This window comes from Leuresthes tenuis, unplaced genomic scaffold (assembly GCF_036924035.1).
Source record: "Leuresthes tenuis unplaced genomic scaffold, fLeuTen1.0.hap1 SCAF_7, whole genome shotgun sequence".
Lineage (NCBI taxonomy): Eukaryota > Metazoa > Chordata > Actinopteri > Atheriniformes > Atherinopsidae > Leuresthes > Leuresthes tenuis.
Genome location: NW_027325361.1, coordinates 35,643,949 through 35,661,614, shown reverse-complemented (window position 1 = coordinate 35,661,614; position 17,666 = coordinate 35,643,949). Strand labels below are relative to the sequence as shown.

The window sequence follows — 17,666 nt, the reverse complement described above, 5'->3', positions numbered from 1 at the left end:
TAAAACAACACAGTACATTAGTTTATCTGGCGATTGGGAAAAAAAAAAAAAAAAAAGTAGCACCCTTTAGTTAGCAGGTCAGGTATGGCGTTAGATTCACTGAGGTGTTTGAGCTGGTGAGACACTTCCAGGCACAAGGGGTCTTCACACATACTCATAGGATAACTGGAATATCTAGAACATCTGGGATCTCCTTGTGCTCATTGATAAAGACCTTGATACTGTATGTGCTCATAAAAAGCTAGTAAGTAGATAAACACAGATGATTTAATCTCTGCTACCAAATAAAGGTCAGGCCTTTCTCAGACAAAGACATTTAACAAATGACTATTTCAACTGTTGCTGCTGTCACTAGGGGCTTCATATAGTCTTTGTAAAAGTGATTAACACTTTACTTCAGACAAGAAAATAAAATAAATATTACATTTTTTTTTTTTATTTAAAAAAAAAAATTGTAGTGGCACACAGTCACTAACTAGACATGATTACATGCATTTCAAAAGTCGGGCTAAAACAATAATTTGTTTTTCCTTTTGTGTAAACATCCTTAGTCATGGTGGTAATTGTTTCCACCCTTTGAGTTGAGTGTTTCAGTAAAAAAAAAAAAAGAAAAAAAAGACAACTTCACCTTTAATTCTTCCTCTGAGATATTTCAGAAGTTCATTGGTTCCTTTCTGTGATGGAAACAGGGGAGGTTAGTGAACAGTTAATAGAAACATCTAGTGGGTGGATATGAGTTGCTGATTCAGGGGGTTAGATGGATACATATTAGAGATGATCATCAACTTACTACATCTGTGATCTATATATGCCTGTACAGTTGTTATTCACGCCAAAGAATTTACTGGCCAATGTGTTGATTTTATGATGACTTAAATGCTTGTTTCTTGAATACTCAGTCTAGTTTCTTCTTCCTATTGCTTCTCATGACTGAGATGGAAGAGACAAGAAGAGTGCAACTCCACCCAATTTACTCTCAAACTACAAACCCTATTTCCAGAAAGGTTGGGAAGTTCAAGAGAGCAACAAAAACTTAAATCTGTAATTTGTTAGTTTCTATAAAAACAGATGCAAAGGAAATTTTATGGTGAAAGGTAAAGGCATCAGGATTGGGTATTAAAGGGACATCCACCAAAGTTTTAGTATTTCCAAGTAAGGAGGGATGTTAACAGTTTTTTGCCAAACACGATGAGAAAATCTTTTTTTTTTTTTTTTAATTTGTCAATGCAAGTTTGTAAAAAAAACTTTGGTCTCTCAGCAGCAACAGAATACACAATATTGTAAAAAAAAAGATTCAGAGAGTCTATATATGAACACTCAAACATATACATACACTATATTGCCAAAAGTATTCACTCATCAGGCTTTACACGCATATGAACTTAAGTGACATCCCATTCTTAATCCATAGAGTTTAACATGACGTCGATCCAATCATTGGAGCTATAACAACTTCAACTCTTCTGCTCAAATTCCACAAAGTTGGGAGCATGAAATGGTCCAAAACCTCTTGGTATGCTGAAGCATTCAGAGTTCCTTTCACTGGAACTAAGGGGCCAAGTCAAGCTCCTGAAAAACAAGCCCACACCATAATCTCCCCTCCACCAAACTTTACACTTGGCACAATGCAGTCACACAAGTACCACTCTCCTAACGAGCCACACCTGTGCCTTAAATGTTTACAGCCACTTTTCAATGCAACTTATTCATACTTCTGTTTTCATATTTATTCTATTTATTGCACTACTTCCACAGTTATAGTATATATTATTGTACAGTATTTAATTTCCATTGAGCATTTTACACTTTTTTTAAACCTGTCACACGGTCTCTCCCTTGTGTTCTTTATTGTTTTTACCTGCTAAATAATGTTTCTGGCTTTGTTTGTTGTTTTTGTTGTACACAGTAGCTCTGCGGGAGCACCCTCAAATTTCGTTGTACCGCCCTGTACAATAATAATATAGAGTACTCTATTCTATTCTCTCTGCGCACTGTTCTTGAGCTAATCTGAAGGCCACATGAAGTTTGGAGGTCTGTAGCGACTGATTTTGCAGAAAGTTGGAGACCTCTGCACACTATGTGCTTCAGCATCTGCTGACTCAAATCTGTCATTTTACGTGGCCTACCATGTGGCTGAGTTGCTGTTGGTCCCAATCGCTTCCACTTTGTTATAATACCACTGACAGTTGAGTGTGGAATATAGCGAGGAAATTTCACGACTGGACCTGTTGTACAGGTGGCATCCTATCATGGTACCACGTTGAAATTCACTGAGCGACCCATTCTTTCACAAATGTTTGTAGAAGCAGTCTGCATGCCTAGGTGCTTGAATTTATACACCTGTGGCCATGGAAGTGATTGGAACACCTGAATTTAATTATTTGAATGGGTGAGTGAATACTTTTGGCAATAAAGTGTACATGCTCCGTTAGCAACTGGCTTCAGGGTGCAAATGGATGATGGTCTATATATCGACCATGTAGTTTACACCATCTGCCCACTACTTTTTGAGTACCTCGAGACACGATACAGTGAATGAGAGTTTTCAGTTGAAATTTCTAACAGCACTACAAAATGTACAATTTGAACACAACATCTGTGCTTTGTAAAAGTTTAAAAACCCCACAGTCCTGAATTATCACATACTTATCCTGTGGTTTATTTACAGGAAATGAGACTCATGAGTTCTCCATTTGTATTTTGCAACTTTAAAGTTTTGTCATGAGGAGTTTATATTTACTTGTCTTCCCTAACATCACACATGCTGCAGTGTGATTACTGTGTACGTACACAGCGCAATGTCTATGCTACAACGACACATTGTGCAACTCTATATTTTAGAATTTTTATATCTATTCTTATTTGAGATCAATGTTTAAAGTGAATATGAATGTGTTCAGGAGTGCAATGCAGTTAAGTAATACTGTGATGTCAGATTTCACTGTTTGTACATATAGGAAAACCATCCTTAATATCTTCCATAAGTTGTGTTTGTCGCTTCAATGTGTAACCTACAGTGAGGAGATCTCTCCTTATTCCTCGTAAAGGGTTTCCCTCCAACAGCAACACCTTTAGATTTGGCAGCAGGCTGAGAGAAGCTGGAAGACTGACAGACATGTAATTCACATTTAAAAAATCTGCTGGTACATATCTAAAAGATTACCTGCTAACATTTCAGCAGGAAAACGTATTGGCTGTTAGTTTAATATATATATTTCCAAATATATGTGCAAGGAAATACGTGCAGTAATTAATAAAAATGTGTTCAAATATAAATATAGTATATAAGGCAAAAACAGAGTTTGTTCAATTCTAAGGAGCTTAAAGTGAATCTCTGGTCTGAGCACCTTTATTCTCCAACACAGCCTGAACCCTCTTAGACAAGCTTTCTGTCATTTCTTTAAGGAGTCTTCAGGAATAGTTCTCCAGGCTTCTTGAAGGACATCCCAAAGCTCTTCTTTGGATGTGGGCTGCCTTTTGTTCCGTTCTCTGTCAGATGATCCCACACTGCTTCAATAATGTTGAGGTCCGGGCTCTGGGGAGGATTCATCCCTCCATAAGACCTGTTGCCACTGATTTTCAGTCCACTTCTTGTGTCATTTGGCACAGCTCAGCCTTTTCTCCCTGTTTCCCTTCCTTAAGAACGGCTTCTTGACAGCCACCCTTCCATGGAGACCATTTCTGATGAGGCTTGGGCCAACAGTAGATGGATCAGCTGAAGGTCCAGATGCATCTCTCAGGTCCTGTCGGGTCACAGCTGGTTTTTTTCCTCTTTCTTAAGGACATCACTTTCAGATCCTGTTCATCTGCTGGAGATAGTTTTTTAGGCCTGACACTTATTATTTTGTCCTCCACTTGTCCAGTTTCCTCAAATGTTTTAAGGACACACTGCACACCATGCTGAGATATGCCAAGTTTTCAGCTAATAGCTCTTTGGGAATCACCTTGTTGCTGCTAAAAATATTTTCTGTCTGTCAAACTGTGTTATCTTTGCTGTTTTTCATAGATGCAGCTAAAGAAATGGGAACAAATGTGTTTTCCTGACAGCCTGATAGTAACAAAGTGCCTAAAGATACTAGTTAAAATGGCTTCTTTGCTAAGTTGTCTGTTATGTGTCGACACAACACTGGTTCATCCCTTGAGTTAGGAGCCTTTTTTTGCTTGAATGATTCATAGGTCAGAGTTAAGTGGCTCAACAAAGAAAAAACACATTCCTCTGAAAATGGTCAGGAACAAGGACTGGACTGAAAATGAGTGAAAAAGCAGAAAATGTCCAAAGAAAAACTTTGAAAGACCTTCAGAAAACTGGAGAACTATTGCTCGGGACCACTTTAAAAGATTATAAGAAAGTCAGTCTGCTTGGAAACTCCTGGATCAATACTGGATTGGATAACATTGTTTGATAATATTGTATTTCAAAAAGAAACTATTATAAAAGAAATTGGTAGAATATATATTATATTATATTATATATATATATGACTCTAGAAACCACCATGTGTCCTTTCTGTCAATAGCGAGGAATAAAATTGTGGAAAGTTTTGTTGCTGGACCATTTAATTCTGTGTTAAACGGTAATAGATATAAATGGTTGACTTCTTTTGGAAAGCATGATGTGATTATACTGAAGACCTACATGCTGATGTCATTGTTTGTAATGTCGAGACGTGTCAGTGTGTGCAGCAAAGTAATCTGTTCAGGAAGAATTTTGATCTTGTTGTCTCTTAGTTCAAAAACAGATATGGCTCTCAGGCAGGCCAGCTGCTCCGTCTCTAACAGCTCAATCTGGTTGTTCCCAACGTACAATTCCTACATACACAAACACACACGAAAAAACAAAACAAAAGGCACACACAAAAATGATATTTCCTCATACTGCATTAGATCATCTGCATTACTCACCAAAAAAGCTCAATATCTAAGAAAACTCATGTTGACATGCTTACCTTGAGTGAAGGTGCAGGGAGCAGCGGGAGTTGACAGAGCTTGTTGTGTCTGAGATAAAGTTGCTCCAGGGAACACATTTCTAAGAAGCTGGCAGGAATGTCAGTCAGCTGGTTATTGCTGCAGTCCAGGAACTTAACATCTGCCAAATCCAGCCAGAATAACAAACAAAATGTTGGGCAGCTGCTGAAAGTTATCCAATTTAATTTCCCTACAATAGAATAACAGTACTTTTCAACTCCAGAAATGAGGAGTTGAATCCTTTTGAGGACCTCAAGGTATGCTCCTTTAAAATAAGTGCCTGTTAGACCACAACACAACCAAAAGCTCCTTTACCCACACCAGGGCTAATTTTATAAACGTTTTGAATTTTAAAAAAAGAGCGACTGAAGTTCTCATTCTCACTCTTTTCTTAGCAACTTCTGTCACTTTCCCTGCTAAGACCATGTACATACAAGACAGTCGATGAAAGAAATTAGGAGAAAGCTCAAGGAACCTTATATTTTAGAATCTATCCATCTATCACAAATCATGTTATCGATACCAGGTCTTACATTTAGATAAATCAATCAGATCAATCAACAACAAATTGCACATTGCACGTGTCACTATATAGTTAGCAAAAACTAAGACTAAACACAGAAGCAGTGTGTGAAAAACTAAGTGAATACTTACTGAGGGTAAGTAACAGCCAGGTGCTGCTGATCAATGCTCTGATTAATTGATCATCAGTAAGTGTGAGGAGCACCTCTATAAAAGTTCTATCAGTTGGCTGGTCTGGAACATTTAGGTGTGTGTTACCACAATCTCAAGGAGGAAAGACATCAGCAGTTGTGACAGCTCGATTGCCCAGCATTAAACATGGCCCTGGATATGGTTTTTTCTTTATTTTATAGTGTAATAGTATTTGGGTTTTTCATTCAATGCAAATCAGTTTTGTTAGGTCCTATTTTGGGATACTACTTTTCTATGTTTGAGTGCCAGCTAGGCCTCTCTCCTGACATGTAAGATTTTTTTTGGCAGACTCTTCTCTAAAACACCCCTAACCACAGAAAGAATGAAAGTAAAGGAAAGTACTTAAAGCCCTGAACATCAAACCCAACACCAAAAACAAACAAACCAATCAATCCATAATGTAGGATCAAAACAAGGAACTACACCAGTGCACAACATATCACAAAGTTTTTTTAAACAGAGGCAGGCAGTTTAAGGCACCCAAATCAACCAGCTGGCTGGAGTTAATTTGTTTTTTTCCCAGCCGTCTCCTTGCTGAATTTCCAATCCTGACGTTTATTCATCTGAGCTGAGTGTCCCAGCGCAAGGTTAAACTACCTGCGGACTTACTACTGACTGAGGAGGTCAGTTTTGCCAGAGTTGGGCCGTGATTCAGCTTCAGAACCAGTTGAGCTAACTGGCGCCCCAGGAGGAGGTCTGTCTTTTACATTGGCGTTAAATCCCACAACTGTAGGTGGGCAAAAGCTTGCCTAATTCTCTTATTATGTTTTAAAAAAATAACTTCTTTGTTTTATTATTACAGTTTTATTCTAGTTTTAGAACAAAATCTCAACACAAGGTCTCAAATCAGTTTTTCAAAAGAGGGGATCATTAACCCTGTCCCAGAAGATTTCTGAACACTGGAAAAGGTACGACTTGTGACTACTTTTAAAAAAAAGGATTTCTTGAGGCCTTATTTAAACTAAACACAGTGATGTTATTCATTGCTCATCCTCTCCTCTTAGTGGTGATCTTTTCTAGCTACAACAGTGTTACTTTTTCTTTTAGTAGATCACTTTCTCTCACTTCAAATGCATAATACACTTTTTATCTAAACACCAAGTTTATCTCACCGTAAGACTTTTTAGTCACAATTTTAGCTCAACTTCTTTAGCTCAACTTTAGTTATTTTTTTGTGAGCTAAATTTCATCTAACTCTTCTCAGTTCATTTGGTCATTCACTGTAATTTACATTTTGATGGAGCTGTAACACAAGAATTTCCAAAATTAAGATAAATAGTTGGCCTGGACGATACAGCCAAAATAATCTATGTATGTATTTTTAAACCAACTGGCTATGCACAATATTTCTGTATTTCGGAGAGATATCTAAAGGTACCTTTTTGGGTGTTTTTACAGTCTCTGTGGTGACAAAGATATGATTTCAGTTGTAAATAAACTTTCTGTGACATCTGTGTAAATAAAGGAGAAAGAAAGAGATGATATGGTTATAAACAACATTTGTGACCATTTATGTATAGATTTCTCATTTATAAAGTGTACATGATAAACTCTGGAGGGCTTTGATGTACAACGTAACACAGAATTAATTTATATGGTGTGCCTTAAATGCACCATAAAGCCCCTAGTTAATGACCTAAGTTAATGACACTTTTAGGTTCACAACCAGCTCTCTGGATTTTTTGTTTTGTACGTGGTGACAATTTACTTCTTTTAATATTTAAGCTGTGTTCATTAGAAGAAAAAAAAACACTATTATATAAACACAGTTTAGTTACCATATGCTGTGCTCACAGCCACAGACACACAGCAGCCTCTCAACTTATATGCAGAGAGGGCCAATATAACCAGCATGTTGCACTTTCAGTATCTCTGGCGCAGAAAATACCCTTGTCTCAGTTATAGTACCAAATATGGGAGTTTAACAGTACTAGAAGCTGCAGGTCAGGACCCTGATTTTCAAGTGGTAATGAACCCACTCTATATGCATTTTAAACTTTGGCACATCAGTTCATGTTGTTAACATGCCAAAATGGTTAGAGTTACGGTAAAAGTAGGGCAGGGTATCATTCTCAGTACATCGCACAAACACTTTCTTACTCTTGCTAATTTGTGCTCATCCAAAGTAGCTGTCACCAGAGTGAGGGTCCTGATCCTGCAGTTCTGAAACTGCAGCCTCTGGTTCAGCAGGAAAGCCCCAGCTCTTCAAACTAGGAAAGTGACATGATGTGTGCTCAGCTGAACTCCTGCGTTGTGGCTGCATGTGTGTATTCACACCACCTACAGCGCAGAAGCTGCCCGTACAATTGCTTTACAGTGATGCCTCTGGTAATGACCACCAATAGTTTTGTGTAATCCTTGGTTTACATGTCTCGAAAAGTGAAGTCATCACCAGTCATTACCATAAAAGTTAAGCTGTATCTACCTACACACTCAAAGTACAGTGAAAGGTGTATTTTCGCTGATATGAGGTTGACATGGTGTCCCAAAAAAGTTTTTTGTGTACTGTGTATTTTTCTGAGAACTGCTTAACTGATGCTTACCTTACGTGTAAAAAAAAAAAAAAAAAAAAAAAGCACCATGCCAAAACCCTTGAACACAGTTGCTGCAACGCAACTCGTTTTTTTATGTAATTTTCACGACTCAAGTATAGTGTTATTGTTCTTACTTGTGAGCTGGGACAAGCTGTCAGGCAGATAGTTAAGCTTGTTGTGACACAGGCTCACTTTCTGCAGACTGGTGAGACATCCGAGGCTGCAGGGCAAACTCTGCAGATAGTTGTTGGACAGATCCTTCAAACAATCACAAAAGACTTCCTTCAGCAAATCACACAACACAGAAAAAACAGCCTTATACCAATCAACTACACAGCATACATTTTTAGAAGTTGTTATATTTGTTATAGTTTATGCAATATAGCAAAGGAAGGTGGTAATCACCAGTCAGTCATGAAAAAAAAGCAGACATCTGGTCACCTCAGGTTTTTTCTGAACTGACTGGAGAGCACAAACTATAAGAGATGCATGCGGTGTGTAAAACCTGCCTTACAGGAAACGGATGTGCCTATTGCAGCCAGTCCCCCACCCGTTTTAATTACACCTTAAACATTACTACTTATTAGACACACACACACATTAGGTCTTGGGGGGGTATGTAGGCTGCCCAGAAGGCCACGCTCCCTATTCTACAAGGTTGCCTGCCCCTCAATTTTAATCGCTCACTATTAGAAAATATTGAAGAGCCAGAGGGGCGTGGGGAGGGGTCTTCCTACACCCCCATTGCTTGGTTGCTGCTTCTTCTTCTTCTTCTTCTTCTCCGTGTTGTTGTTGCTGGCCCCCGGATGTGCTCGCTGCGCCACACCCCAGCGGAGTTGAGGGAGGGGGAAGAGGAGCGGATGCATGTGCTGTTTGAGTGTGTGTTTATTTATTTTAGTTTTTACTATTATTATTTATTTTTAGGAATTTAAAAAAAAAATTTCACAATTTTTTGCTTTTATGATTTATGTGGGGCCTGGGTCTGGGACTTGCTGTCCTCTGGCCTGCTTGAGCTGTTCCCGATGGGGGAGAGCGTTGCCTCTCTCCACTGCTTCACCCACCTGTGGGCACATTTGACTCCAGGGGCACTGGGGCATGCGCTGGCCCACTGTGCTTGGCTGTCTGGGGCACCTGTATTGGATGGGGTCTCTGGTTTGGGGGCGCTCTTGGGGCCTGGGTGGCAGGGTCGGTGGGGTGTTGGCCCTGGTTCCCAGGAGGCCTCTGCCCTATGCTTATGGGGCAGAGGCTTATGGGGAAGCCCCCAGAAGCTTTGGGTTGTGGCCCTATACAATTATTAACTCATATCTAAGCACAGTCATCATGTGGGACGTGTCACGTGTATCGCAGGTTCACGCACGCACGCACACACACACACACACGGTAGCCCAGTAGCATGCTCGGTAAGCAGTTGTTGTGTTATCCTGTGGTTTGAGGTCATCTATATCCACAGCTGTGTTGTATGTGATTGCTGCTATTTGTGTTTTGTTTGTTTTTTCTCTGCTTGTCTGCTTTCAGATGCTCCTGGTGACTCAAAGGCTGGATTCCCCACAGAGGCTGTGGATTGTCTTCTGTTTTGTTTTTACAGGTGTAGCAGCTGGTTGTCTGGTTTTTCATTGTTTGTCTCTTTTTATTTCTGTTCCGTTTCTTTTTCTTTTCTCTTCCTCTTTCCCTGTCCCTAGTCCGGTTCAGCACTATTACATGTTAAATATTGTAACAAAGATAAATAAATGGGCAGTTGATGGGCATCAAGGGGAGCTTTACATTCATAAAGCTTGGCAAAGCAAATTTGTTCGGCATACATGGTATTCAGATTACAATTCTGTTGCCATAATCCTGGACAAGACAAGGGGAAAAAAAACTGCCTTGCATAAATAAAAAACTTTATGGAACTTATATAACTTTATTTCACACATACTTAACAGCTGACGTATCGGTTAATAACCAATAATGTTGCCATTCAACAAAGATAGGGAAGAGAATGACCAAATCAGCCTACTTCATTGAAAAGAACCCCAATTTTTTTGAGCTGCTTAAGACCTTGGAGCCATGGAGTGAGCAGGCTACTCCCATCAGAAGTATCAATTTACAGAAATAGCTACACCTTTACTCTGTAGCCAGATAAAGTCCACGCGAAGGACTTGATGACTAAAGCTAGTGGAGTAGTAATTACGTGTGGTCCATGGACTTCCTAAGCAACTGATTTGTATGTAACATACAGTATGTACAGTAAAGAGATGGATCACTCAGACACAGGAACCATAAAGGTGTTTTAAGCTTTTAATATGAAAGACAGTTGACTGACTTTTGAATGCCAGTAGAGCCACACGTATGTGTGTTACCTTATGGACCTCATCTGTTACATACCAGCTCCGTCAGGTTCTCCAGCTGTCCCAGTTCCTCTGGCAGATTCTCCAGCAGATTCTGCTGCAGCATGAGGCTGCGGAGGATCTTCAGAGTACACACCTCCACTGGCAGTGATGATAGCCGATTATGACTGGACACAAACACATGATAGATTCTAGTTTATGACAACATTATAGAACTTTACAGCCTGGCAAAAAATAGTCAGTTTGAGGTTCAGCAGCATTATGTGCCCAAAATATGAGGTGGGCCGACTACCTGAATATACTGAATGATCAGGTTTTCCATCAATATGTGTTTTTCTTCCCTGATGGCACGGACATATTCCAAGATGTCAGTATTCATTGGGCTCAAACTGTGAAAGAGTGGTTCAGGGAGCATGACACATCCCCCATTAACCCCACTGAGAATCTTTGGGATGTTCTGGAGAAGACTTCAAACAGTCTGACTCTCCACCAGCAAAAAACAAAACAAATGCAACTCTGAATGGAAATTAATGTTTTGACACAGTAAAAGCTTCTTGAAACAATAAACAACAACTAAGCTAAAAGTAATCCAACAAAAACTTCATCGATCAGTGTTTGAGAAAAAGTATTCTGTCCAAGCATGCAAGAAGTAATCTTCAAAAAAACATCCTAACGTCCAGGTGTTTACTCTATGTTCATTTCTGAAGCGACAATGTACAAAGCAGCTGTGTTACAGGCAGTGATGTTATCTTTTTTTTTTAACTGTGAGTAGAACACTTTTCAGACTTTTCCTCAGAAACCAGGTCAGAATGAAAACTTTAAAGAAGTGCACTGAGCTCAACGTAAAAAAAAAATCAAAATATAGCTATTAATGTGAGTGAATCTAAAATGTGTTACTATATTCAGTTATGGTCAGTTGATTGATTATAATTCAGGCTCTTTCAGAAACATTAGTAAGCTTACAGGGTCCCTCTATACCAGGGGTCTGCAATCTTTATTATCAAAAGAGCCATTTTGCCCCCTCATCTGCCAAAAAATTTTTTTAGGGAGCCACACAAAATAACAGAACTTGTAAACTTTATTTTAGCTGTTATAACCACTGAATACAACAAAAAGTAGCCCGCTTTAAAATAAAACATTTAGCTGAGCTTTAAAAATAAACAAAATTAAGACCGTCCTTGACAAGTCCATGTCAGTGCTCTCTCGTCCTCTTCGGTTTTTTTGCTCAGCCAGCAATAAACTGAAGCACCTGAACATGAAAAAAAAAAAATCTACATCAGCTTGGAGTCTGACTTTTTTTTTTTTCCTGGAAAAGTAATAGCTCATATAATTCAATTGAATTCTTAATGTTTAATGTGACTTCTGGGTCTGAACTTCGCTACAGATCTTCCCTATGTCAGGGCTGTAGGATGTGACTCTGATCTTCATACAGGCCTGTAGGCTCTCATCTGCGAGGCGGGAACGGTGTTTGTTCTTTATGAAGTTCATGCTTGAGAACAATTGCTCGCACAAGTATGTTGAGCCAAAGATGGACAAGACTCCAAATGCATACTTTTTCATGTTAATATACGTGTCAGGAATGGCAATCCATGTTTCAAAAACAAGTTTGTCGGGGTGGGGGAGTTTCTCCATATCACTCCATTTGTGCTCTTTAACGAGTGTAGCCTTCTGACGGGCGACTTCTTCAATATCCGCCGTCAGTGATTTGAATTTATTTACCCATAAAATCTTTATCCGCTATGTCGGCCAGTTCAATTTCTAGATCAGGCTTACTTACTCCGGTGAATGCAACTGTGTTCAGCAGGGATGGGTCGATGTCCAGCGGTGTGACAGGGAAAGAGAGGGTAGGCTTCTCCTTTCTGAAATCACTGAATCTTTCTCCAAATGCAGCTTGCATTGTAATGATGGCACGGTGGAAATAATCATAATTTATTTGATTGTTCGCTTCTTTTAACTCTCTTAGGGAGGGAAAGTGAGAGAGCGTACCTTTTTGTGCATCTCTTGCGAAAACTGTCATCTTGCGCTCAAATGCCAAAACATCTTCCAGCATCTCCAAGGCTGTGCTTCCCTTTCCTTGGAGATTTTTATTCAGCGTGTTCAAGTAACTTGTCCTATCCACCATGAAGTAGAACTTACTCAGCCAATCGAGGTCTTCCAGTTCAGGATAGCTGAGGCCTTTGCTTTCCAAGAAGGTTTTCACATGCTCCAGACAGGTAGAGAAGCGTTTTAGCACCTCTCCCCTGGACAGCCACCGGACTTTGTTGTGCAGCAGGAGATTCGAATATGCATAGTCGACTTCTTCTAACAATGAACAAAACTGTCTGTGGCTTAACCTGTTTGCAATTATTTTGTTCACTATCTTGATAACGAGGTTCATCACTTCCACACAGTCAGGGGGGAAAGTTTGTGCGCACAGTGCTTCTGGGTGGAGGATGCAGTGAAACGTCATGAGCTCTCAACCCAGTGACTTTTGAAGCAAATTCACAAAGCCCTTATGTGCTCCTCTCATGCTGGGTGCCCCATCAGTAGACACTGACACCAAGTGAGTGGTGTTTATTCCTGTCGCTTCTAGACGACTCAAAACAGCATCACAAATGTCCTGCCCTCGTGTTTGGCCCTTTAGCGGTATGAGTTCAATCAGTTCTTCCTGCGGCCCATCAGAGTTTACATATCTGCATAACAGTGCTGTCTGCTCAACATCGTTTACATCACTTGACTAATCACAGGCAATTGAAAATGCTTCAGCTGAATTGATGTCAACAATTTGCTTACTGCTGATGTTTTCCGCCATTTTAATGGTCCTGTCTCTGACGGTCTTTGCGGAGAGAGGCATTTCTCTAATTTTCTGACTAATTTCCCGTTTGTTTTTGAAGTCAGAGAATAGATGCTCCGATATTTTCATGAACGACTCCTTCATATACTCTCCATCTGTGAACGGCTTCCCCCTCTTTACGATCTCCAGAGCTGCCACAAAGCTAGCAGTGCTAGTTGACTGTGGAGAACTGATCCACTTCTTGGAAGATAGTTTGCGCTCTTCAGCTTTTCGTAGCAGTTCCGAAATTGCTCTCTTTCGCTCATCCTCAATTGAGTATTTTTCAGCGAATGCTAAGTGTTTGTTTTGAAAATGTCTTTCAATGTTACATTTTTTGTTGTTCCATATTTTCTCGCCACATATCAAGCATACAGGTAAGCCAGGGTCGTTGGCGGTGAATGCAAATAAATAAGTCCATGCTGAATTAAACTCTCTATTTTCTTCCAAAACTTTCCTTTTTTGTTTTTTTTTCATGGCTTGGCACACAGGTTCGCACGGGTTCACACATTCTAAGAGCTGCCAGCAGGTAAAGGCGCGGGATGTTGACGTTGATGTGACGTAGCCTATATTTTGTTGACAAATTATGAATCAGAAATAAGTCTACCTTTTTAAAAATTGGATCGTATCAACTCAAACTCCAAGACAACTGCGCAACAAAATAAACTAATATTATGTGAATACAAATTAATTAAGAAATACTCTGTATTTATGTTCTTTTTTTTTTTTTGTCAAAGCCAAAGGGAGGCGCTATAAGGAGGCTGAAGAGCCGCATGCGGCTCCGGAGCCGCAGGTTGCCGACCCCTGCTCTATACCAAGAACAATAACAATGCGATCATGCACAATGCTGAGTAATAACACTCTGAAAACAGTGATGCCAAACACACTCTGCTTACTACAACCAAATTCAGACCCCATGCTCAATTATCTACTGTTACTGTTGTACACTGCACAGAGAATGCTTCTATGATCTTGAAGACTTCAGTGTGAAGCACAGCATTGGAGCGCTCCATCTATCAGCAACACAAAGGACAGAATGTGATCTCATCTGCATTTTAAATAGCTCTCTTTTTTTTTTATTGATAATTAAACTGCTATGAAAGTAAACCCAAGGGTATAGGTTATTTATTACCATTGCTGTTGTTATAGTTGTAATGTGTTGTAATATACACTTCCACTTTAGTGTTTCTACTAAAAGACTTTGGAGCATGGACAGAGCAGCTAGGACCATCTGAGTGTAGTTAATTGTAGAAAGACGCTGAGATGGAAAAGTGGCCAATGGTATGGCGCTCTTGCTATTGTGGCAAATGCTGATCATGCAGTGGTCACCCACTGCTCTTGACCAGTATGCCATTTGTATTTTCACAAAACATTCCATCCTCCAGTGGCAGGGGCTTCATGGCAGCACCTGGCCAATTGTTATTGTTATCAAAATTTGCATATGTATCAGGGGGCGGGTCTGATAGCATAAGCACCATACCACTGGCCACTTTTCCATCTCAGCATCTTTCTACAATTTGATCTTGGTGCTACTGTATGTATGTGGGAGTAATTCAAAGTGCCACTACATTATCTGAATGCGTTAGTCTGGGTTTAAGACACTAAATTTCATACGACAATTTTCATACGACCAACAAAATATTTACATTTTTTCTAGAGTCATGTAAATGTGCTTACTGTCTGCAGTTAAACTGTTGTAGATTGGTGGGGTGGTGTGTGTGTGTTTGTGTACCTGAGTCGCAGTTGCTGGAGCTCCTGTAGTTCTCCAAGTGCATTAGGTAAACTACTCAGCTGGTTGTCATGGAGCTGCCAGAACAAAATCAGTATTTTTGTTTAACAGCTTGTCTGTAATTATCTTGTACTTTGTTAAAGAAAACTGATCTCTCTTAATCAACCTGCTTGCTTCCATCCATAAATATGATATATTGATACATTTATTTTATTGACTTATCTCTTGCTCAAAACAGCGTGTTTTGTGCTCCATATCAGCTCAGTGTTAATAACATACTGAAGATACAGAAGATTTAACAAATTTGAATCAAATTCATAGTAACGTTACATGACAAAACTGTTTGCCATAAGACTGAGCCATATAAATGACAAACTTGAGTAATGCTAAAAACTTCATAGAATCAAACACAATATCAAAATAAAACAATATGATTACATGTACATAAAAAGGTAACCAGGTAACCAACTGAGTAAACATGAACAAATGAAAAGCTCAATTTCCTGAAAAGTTTGGAAAGTTTCTGCAATAAAACCGGAAGCTCACGCTCAGTCCTGCTGTGTGGGGCTCACATCCAGTAAAAAATGTTAAACTAATCTAATTATCAAAATACTCTGTGATCAGAAACTAAGTACAGTGTACTGCAGAGTTGGTTAGTCCCTCGGGAGGAAGCGGTAGTTATTGGACTAGTTCTGAAAACACTGTAGCTCTCAGAGCATCGAGAGAATACACACTACTACTGGAAATGGGAAAGGATTTCATTGGCTTATTTTAGTAGGGGTGTGTGCAGTGAGAATGACAACAGATCAAACACACTACTTTTGTTGTCAAGATGGCATATTAGATTCAATTCAGTTAATTTATATAAATAATATCTATATTTATTTAATAATACCAAAATCACAACAAATGTCATCTCAAGGCACTCCAATTAAAGTCAATTATAGTCCAATTCATTGTAATCATAATCCATCCATCCATTTTCTATACCCACTTAATCCATCGGTCGGGTCACGGGGGGGCTGGAGCCTATCCTAGCGGTCATCGAGCAACAGGCGGGGTACTCCAATCAAATTAAATTGATTAAATAAAAAAAATCAGTCTTTGTTAAAAGTAATTGAGAAGCCCACAAAAATAATTCTGACATGTTTTGGTCTTGAATGTACCATCAGCACACCACTGGTAACATTCGTTATGATGGCAAACATTGATGAAATATTGGCAATGTGGGCAACAGTTCTTAATGTTAGCTCCAACAAAACAAAGAGAAATAGAGTGACAGTGAAGGTGACTCGTGACAGTGTGATCCTTGGGGGATCATAATTCTCAGCCTCCCCGGTAAAGCCTATGTTGGACAAAAGAGTCCAGCAGACAGGCGAACCTCACATTTAGGAGGAGCAATGTGGTTTACATTCTGGAAATGGAACACTGGACCAGCTCTTTGCACTCACAAGGATAAAGCAGGGTACATGGGAGTTTGTCCAACCAGTCTTCATGTGTTTTGTTGACTTTGTGAAGACTTAAGACCATGTCCCTTGTAGTGTTCTGTGGGAAGAGCTCTGGGATTCTGGGGTAGTGGGCCTCTTATGACGGGCTTTTTGGTCTGTGCTTGGTGACAAGGCAGAGATAAACGAGGAGTTATCTCATGCCCCTTTTCCACCAAATCAGTTCCAGGGCTGGTTCGGCGCCAGTGTTGGTGCTGGTTCACAACTCGTTCAACTTGCGAACCAGCTGAGAATCAATTTGCTTTTCTATAGCTCTGGGTGCTAAGTGGAGCCACGCCATTACATCACTGTTTACGTCAATTATTTTGCTGCGTTTGCATACACCTTGTCGCAAACATCGAAGCAACAACAACACGGAGAACAAGAAGAAGAAGCAGCAACAACAACAACAACAACAATGGATGACTTTGCGTTTGTACAGCTGCTGCTTCTGGCTTCATGATGCTTCAACGGGATCAGAAAACGGCAGATCCAAAATGTTTGTGTTGATTGACAGGTTTTGAATGAACGGCGATTACATTCTAGGAGACAGATAATAACCTAATAACATTTTGACTTTTACTTACACTGAATGTGAGATGGTTATGTTAGCCTTTGTTATGAGCTAACGTTAGCCGGTGTTATGTCCCTGCCAGAATTGTCAAAAATTCACAAACATATTAGGCTACTGGCAATTTTTAAGTCACCGCTCATATCTACCACAGCGGTAGATATGAGCCCTGCTATAGGTTGCTGCTATTGTTGTTGCCAGGTGTGTTTCCAGAGCCACTAAAAACAACTGTATTTAAACCTCAGCTGAAAAAGGACAATCTTGACAAGACACGAATAAACAACTACAGGCCCATCTCAAATCTCCCATTTTTAAGTAAGATCATTGAAAAGGCGCTTTTTTAACAAAAAATAACTGCTATATTACCTTCCGGTCAGGTTTTAGACAGCACCACAGCAATGAGACTGCTCTGACCAAAGTGTTTTATGACATGTCTGAATACAAACGGTGGAAAAATTAGTCTTAGTTTTACTGGATCTCAGTGCTGCATATGATACAGTTGACCACAGTAGATTACTCAAACGACTGGAGAA

At 39.7% G+C, this 17,666-nt stretch overlaps 1 protein-coding gene and 1 long non-coding RNA gene across 2 annotated transcripts in view; one reads left to right on the top strand and one right to left on the bottom strand.

The window, feature by feature from the left end:
- Nucleotides 1-17,666, bottom strand: part of lrrc40 (leucine rich repeat containing 40) — a 51,119-nt gene that overhangs the window by 18,123 nt on the left and 15,330 nt on the right. The window contains exons 3-9 of the mRNA XM_072390233.1: nucleotides 15,082-15,155; nucleotides 10,578-10,707; nucleotides 8,348-8,471; nucleotides 4,947-5,086; nucleotides 4,637-4,809; nucleotides 3,016-3,106; nucleotides 629-674 (exon numbers count right to left, since the gene is read on the bottom strand). Coding sequence (XP_072246334.1) covers nucleotides 629-674; nucleotides 3,016-3,106; nucleotides 4,637-4,809; nucleotides 4,947-5,086; nucleotides 8,348-8,471; nucleotides 10,578-10,707; nucleotides 15,082-15,155 — 778 coding nt within the window. The remainder of the gene's footprint in view (nucleotides 1-628; nucleotides 675-3,015; nucleotides 3,107-4,636; nucleotides 4,810-4,946; nucleotides 5,087-8,347; nucleotides 8,472-10,577; nucleotides 10,708-15,081; nucleotides 15,156-17,666) is intronic.
- Nucleotides 629-3,170, top strand: LOC140312404 (uncharacterized). Its single transcript, XR_011916957.1, has 2 exons — nucleotides 629-676; nucleotides 3,018-3,170. It is a non-coding gene; the product is annotated as an uncharacterized lncRNA (long non-coding RNA).